Raw genomic sequence first — 6,930 nt, forward strand, 5'->3', positions numbered from 1 at the left:
AACAGAACAGGAAGATCAACTGAAATAAAGTGCTGAGGGGAGCAGCAGGCGAGACAGGAGAGGTCTGCTGCACCATATGGGCAGCTCCCTGGCCGGGGATCGAACTCATGCTGCAGTGGCTGCAGGTAGCTTCATAGGTTCTGTCTTAACCCCTTGCACCACCAGGGAGGCCCCTGAAGATACAGTCTAACAAAAAATAGTAGTAGTAACAACAAACTGTTCTGACATACAAGTTCACAATGAAAGAGCAGCTCGGACCATTTCTGAACATTTGCATGATACTCTTCCCATTTAAAGAAGGCAACCACCCCTGTCATCCATTATGGTTTATCCATTATTGTACTAGTCCAAGTGAAATGTTTTTCTTTTTTGATTCTGCGGGGAGGGGATGAGGGGAAAGAAGGCAACCACCCCTGTCATCCATTATGGTTTATCCATTATTGTACTAGTCCAAGTGAAATGTTTTTCTTTTTTGATTCTGCGGGGAGGGGATGAGGGGACAGGGCTTAAAGAACAAATAGGCCTTCCCTTCACTAGTACTAGGAACTAGGCAAAGTCCTTTAGAAAGATCAGTGTGAGAATCTGAAAAGAAAAACTGGCAGTTCACTACCATGAAGGTAGGAAATTAGTTCAGTTATTTTTCAAATGCTGCATAGTATGAACTGGTTCCACTTTTTTGGTGGGGAGGAAGGGATTGAGTCCCAACAGACACCGAAATACAAGCAAAACACCAAGGGAAATCTTCACCATTACTTACTATAAATTATTTTTCTATTCTAACGATACTACAATCATTCCACAGAAGACCACCTATTTTTATGTATATACCAGAGCATGCGGGGCAATCGAGTTTCATTGACCCAAACTCTAGAAGAGGGGAACAGAACATATTGAAGTCCAAGATAAGCCCAACCTTACTAGAGCTATGTGTTCTGGCTCCTTTTCCCTAGTTCATCTCCTTCCAACCATGAAAAGCCAAAAGCAGGAAATAGAAGGGCGTGAAAGGAAGGAGACAGAGTCAGTCAGTCTGTCTAGAGAATAGAACCAACTGGATTCTCACAGCTGGAACTTGGGAAAACCTCACTCACTGGTTCGACATCAAATCTGTAGTGGATTTTGAACATGCAGTTATGAACTAACAGGCAAATCAAAATCCATGCAAGAAGTTAGATATTCTCTGAGTTTCTGGACATACTCATTATGTCTAAGCATCTCAGTCGCCAGGTTACATCAGTCTTTGTAATATCATTTATAACATAAAAACCATAGGTTTTATGAAGAACATTCATGAGTTCTGTGGGCTAAACAGGTCAGGTCACCTCTAGTGTGGGAACCACCACCATGGTCCCATCACTGGCTTCTTTTCTTTTTGATCTCACCAGCACTTCCTCTCTTACCCTTCCCTTTTAACTCCCACTCCCTCTCTTCCTTTTCTGCCTGAGATTTATAAAGGTTCCTTAGATGGCCACTCCCTACCACCTGCCCAATACAAAGGGGCAAAAGATCAGACTTTCAACTAAGATATTATCCTAAAGAGGTTTCAAAATGATCTTACAAACAGAACTTTCTAAAAATGGTGATTATTATCAACACAGTACTTGGCAAATTCAGACCAATAGAGTTTGATGAATTTTGACTCTACCTTTTACTAGCTTTATGAGCTGTCATTTAACTTCTCATGGGGCCAAATACCTATCTAATAAAATTCCTAACAGCTGTTGGTACATTACAGGTGCTCAAAAAGTAAATTCAGTTTAATAACCCCTTAAACCTCTATATTCCTTTAGAAATTTTCACTTTATTTCCAAATCCAGAGCCCACTACACTGTTCCCCAGAGAAGACCCCATGAACTCTCAGAATGCTGCTCAAAAAGTTCTGTGGTCAAACAGGTTTGAAAACCCACTACCCTGTATCAGTTTCTCTGACATGTTGAAAATTTCACAAGCCTTCACAAGTAAAGGTTTAAAGAAGCCCTACAATAAGAAACCTACTGCCTTTGACTATGAAATTCTTTTTGGGGGGTGTAAAATTGATTATGTAACTTAATGAAGTATTTCTCTACAACTACTGCCTGGAGAGATATTGGTTTTCCCCACTAACCGAAAGTAGAACATTCCTTTTTGGCTAGCTTCTTTTCAGGTCTGAGAATACTCAATAATTTTTTTCCATAAAATTTAATGGTAACAGCATTCTCAGACCTCAAAAATAACCTATCAAACTATACCAACTATGAATGTTCTGCTTTTAGACAGTAGGGAAAACCTCTAATATGCTACTGAAAAGGAAAACATGAGGACCAAGTGTGAGTACTGCAACAATGTGGAGTGAACAAAACACAGAAGCCCGAAATCACAAAAAGGCAGCAGTAGATAACCAGCAGTCCCACAGGATCTCCAGGTAGGTTGTTTGGTCCAGTATCACCCTGAAGAGGAAGGAGAATTACCACCCTTGCTTCTGCCCCTCCCCCCAAAGAGATGAGCTTTTGCTTCCATCACTCATTAGTGCAATAGGTAGAACAGTCTGGGCAGAGCAGCTAACAGCAGGCACCACCCTGTTTCCATGTACTAGATCTGAGGTGAGGTCCTGTCACACTTCTTGATGCACCCCACTTCCTGTGCCCAACACTTACTCCTTAAGATATGGTGCTCACCAACCCACACCAGGTATGCCTGTGAGCCTCTCAAGGCTGTTAATCTATTTTGCTTCAACTCCTCCCCTATCCTGTTATGTTCATAAGATTAATACATTTAATACTTATCAAGTACTTACTATAAGCTAAATCCATTCCTAAGCATTTAATACACTAAAACTCATTTAATCCTTACAACAATCCTATAAGAGCAGCATTACTACTATTTCCCTTTATTCATGGATGAGAAACTAAGGCACAGAGAAGTAAAAGAACTTGCTCAAAGTTATGTAAGTACGAGGTACAGGTGAGATTCAGGCCCAAACTCCAGCGCTCCAGTCTGTAAGTGTTCTCCCAACTCACAGTTTTGTCATCTACTAGTAAAGGTCCAGTAAGAGCCCACTGTTCCAAGGGGAAGAAACTAAGGAATCAGTGATTGTACAGCATCCTCAAGAGGTCTAACCTGACAGAGTACAACTAGCAGAATGGGGCACAGCTAAGGCATTTTCAGACTATGGTAACATCAGGAGCCTGCAGAAGCTGAAATTTTCACTGGAAAAGGTTATGAATACCTGGCCTACTCTACCCCTATGTCTCTAAAAACTGTACCTAAGCCATTCCACATAAATTTCATATTATGTTCACAAAATATACTATATAATCAAAAAAAAAAAAACCCACTCAATTTCCATATTTAGCCTGCTAAACAAGGTTTTTTAAAGTCTCTTCAGCATTTATTTTTTTAAAGATTTATTTATTTATGCATATAAGAATAGGGATGTAGGCCAGAGGTGCAGGGGGTGAGAGGATTCACCAGAGACAGAGAGGGAAACAGAACAGGCAAACTGACTGAAATACACTGCTGAGGGGAGCAGGGGGCTAGACAGGAGAGGTCTGCTGAGCCATGTGGGCAGCTCCCTAGCAGGCCTGCTGAGGATAGCTTCACAGTGCTGTGCTTAACCCCTTGTGCCACCAGGGAGGCCCCATCATTAACTTTATTTATTTTTTTAAAGATTTATTTATTTATTATATTTATTTATACAAGCTCTGGGTACAGTCAGAAGCGCGAAGGGTGAGAGAATTCACCCGAGCCAGAGCGGGGAGCAGAACAGGCAGAAGGACAGAAGTGCACTGCTGAGGGGAGCAGCGGGCGGCAGGAGAGGTCTGCGCACCATATGGGACCCTCCTCGGGTGGCCGGGGAGCAGCCGGGGATCGAACCAGCGCTGCAGAGGCTGCGGGCAGCTTTGCAAACCCAGCGCTCAACCGCTGTGCCACCTCAACCACTGCGCCACCGCCACCGGGGAGGCCCCCCATCATTCACTTTAAATAGCAGGTATGTATTGTCTAAATGCTAAAGTGAGTTTTTTTCTTGTCATCCTTTCCTTTTAGTCTTTAAACAGAACCTGTGCCCCTAGGAGAAAGACAAAAATGTTGAGTCTTTGTGCCGGCCTGAGCTCTCAAAAGGAAACTGGCTTTGAAAGAGTGTAATAGTGTAAGCTCTCAGATCAGAGTTCCTAGATTCAGATTCTGACTCAGTATTCACTTGCTGTGTGACCTTGGGAAAGTTACTGAATGTTTCCTCATCTGTAAAATGGAAATATTTTATTTAATGAAGATGACTGTACTTATTTCGCTAGGTTGTTATAGACAGTGAATGAGATAAAACACATAAAATACTCATTAAATACCTGGCATAGAATAACTGGTAGATAAATGTTAGTTATTAATATTGTATACGCCTTTCTACAACTCAAGAAAGGCCTCTGTGTAGTTTCAAAAGAAAAAAAGTTTGAAGAGGGAGCGAGAAACAAAGATCAAGTAATCTTTATAAAGACAACAGCTGAATCAACTGCCCTAAATGGAGAATAGGGTGCATAGCAGAAAACTTCAATACCCATGAACTTTCCACACCCCATCCACAAACTCTGGCAATCTTTACCTTGTCTCATTGGCTGAGGATCTGAACTCTTTTATCTGTTATGAAAAGGTGGAGCTCAGTATCAAGGTAAGCACTGACATAAGGTCATAATGCCGAAGATGTGGAGAAAGCTCAAACTAACAAAACTGCTTGCTTCCATTTCCAAAATTTGCTACCAATACACAAGCAAAAAACTGAGAACTGAATTTCAATGCTATTTTGCCATCATGCCACTGCAATGAAATACAAAACCAGTAAAAATAGAATATTATCTGGTCTAGGGCATACATGTTACATCAGAATTCCTGCCTCATGCTATAAAACCAACCAAACTGAGAAAGACCTAGAGTAACCTATGACTTAAAGATCCCACGCTTTTAAAAATCGCTATGTGTTAACAAAGAAACTTGTCTTGTCTCCCCATTTCTGTTCAGATGGATAAATCTAAATTAGGACTATCCTAAAAGGAAAGTCTGCAAAGGCTAGCTCAGGGGTTTCTTAAATTACACCAGACTGACTCTGGCCTCAGCTGGTCACTATTACCTTGGGAATAGTGAGAAGGCATCAGGACCTCTTGGTGCTGTTGTTACACAGATAATGGTAACCTCAGAATTACTCTGTATCTCCCAAGTCTCAAGAACTAAGTGCATAAATCTCCTTAACATTTCCCAAACAACACCATTGGCATGGCTAAAACAGTCATATCTCAATGATCCTGGTCAAAGAAGACCCAGGGCAGATAATTTAAATTCTCAGAAAAATTTTGCCAGCAGGATCTGTTCCCCATATCTAGGAGTACCCAGGCACAGACCAACTTACTGAGCAAAAGAGGCCCTGAAGCACAAGACTGGCAATGGTTAAGACCAAGGAAAAAAGAAGTTCCATTCACTACTAGCAAAGGGGTTGTTTCCATCAGTTTATTTCCTGAAAAAAAAAAAAATCTTTCCTCCACTGAACACTTTGAAAACTAGAACCCCCTAATTGTGGGGGGCAGTCTCTGCACAGTAAGATCTCTTGGCCACAGCTGGACATCAATTTATTCTGAGCAGGCCATAGAGGGCTTTCTTCTATCTCGAAGGCACTTAGCTCATCACCTTCATTCTCCGCAGGGGAAGAGAACGGTAAAGTATTTTGGAAAAATGCCCAAGAAAGGAAAAGGCTGACCGGTTTCCTGAGGGTGTCTCCATCCCTCCCAGTCAGTATGTGGTGACTTCCTACCAAAGGCCACCAGGGGAGTATAGCCAAACCCGGCTCTCCAACGCTGCAGGAAATGTTTCAAGTCTGAAAGCCACTTGTAGGATTATCGGATTCATTCTGGGTACCGCTGCCAAGTGATGCCCCCGCAGTGCCAACATCCCCCTCAGTTCTTTGTCCCCACGTTGCCTAGCCCTGCCCTCGTGCCCGGCCGGGACGCTAGCCCCACCCTGGGGCCGAAGCAGTTCCCCTTCCCCTGGGCTGTCCTCCCAAGTCACACCCAGAAGCCTCGGTCAAGGGCTCCTCCTCCCCCACATGCTCCCGCTGGACGGTGGGAATGGGTCCTGACAACAGGCTACCCCCTGCCACGGTCACTCCAACCTTCTGCCCACGTCCCTCGTGGGAGTCAGCTTGCAGGGAGCAGCGGCCAGCAAGGGAGTTCCGAGGCCCTCACCCCCGCCCGTGGCCTCCCGTCCCGTCCGTCCCTCACCCGGCGGAGGCTGGGCGGGCGACGGTGGCACCGGTGGGCGCGGGCCGCTGCTGTTGATGATGTAGTGGGAGACCCGCGAGTTCTCGGAGACGCTGAGCACATAGTCCCCGGGGCTGGTGCTCGAGTCCCGCACCAGGAACACCCCGTGCCGCTGGCCCTGCAACAGCGCCACCGCCTCCTGCCGGCTCAACCGCCCCCAGTACCAGCTACTCCGCTCCTCCGAGTCGAAGTTGCCCGCCATGGCCGCCTCGGCGCCTACACGCTGGGCCGCCGCCGCGCGCGCCCCTCCAGCCCCGGCGCCCGCCGCCCAGCGGACCGGCTCGGGTCACAGTCTCACAGCAGCGCCCGAAATGGCGGCGGCGGCCGCGGGCCTTCCCCACCGGAAATGACGCGCCCCCTGCCCCAGGGAGGATGCCGGGAAGGGGACTGACGCCCGCCATTGGGAGAAGGGCAGGGGGACCCTCTCGTGGGCGCACTGCGCATGCGGACTCATGGGCGTCGCCGCCTGGCGAAGGCCGGAACTGCAGAGGTTGGGGTAGAGGCGAGAGCCATGGAGTGGGGCCTCAGCCCCAGGTCCCCAGGGGTTTGTATTTGCGCTGTTGATCTGGGGCTTCTTTGCCCCAAAGGGCTTCAAGTTCCTGGAAGACCCAGGACTTTTAGGCAATGACTCCGAAACAGAATTGGAGTAGGAAGGATG

General features: G+C 45.9%; 1 protein-coding gene across 1 annotated transcript in view; it reads right to left on the reverse strand.

The window, feature by feature from the left end:
- CRK (CRK proto-oncogene, adaptor protein) overlaps positions 1-6,474 on the reverse strand; it is a gene marked incomplete at both ends in the record, with an annotated part of 29,187 nt that extends 22,713 nt beyond the window's left edge. The window contains one exon of the mRNA XM_084238199.1: positions 6,234-6,474. Coding sequence (XP_084094325.1) covers positions 6,234-6,474 — 241 coding nt within the window. The remainder of the gene's footprint in view (positions 1-6,233) is intronic.
- Positions 6,475-6,930: the final 456 nt, after the last annotated feature.

This window comes from Talpa europaea (assembly GCF_964194135.1).
Source record: "Talpa europaea genome assembly, chromosome: 7".
In the NCBI taxonomy this organism is placed as follows: domain Eukaryota; kingdom Metazoa; phylum Chordata; class Mammalia; order Eulipotyphla; family Talpidae; genus Talpa; species Talpa europaea.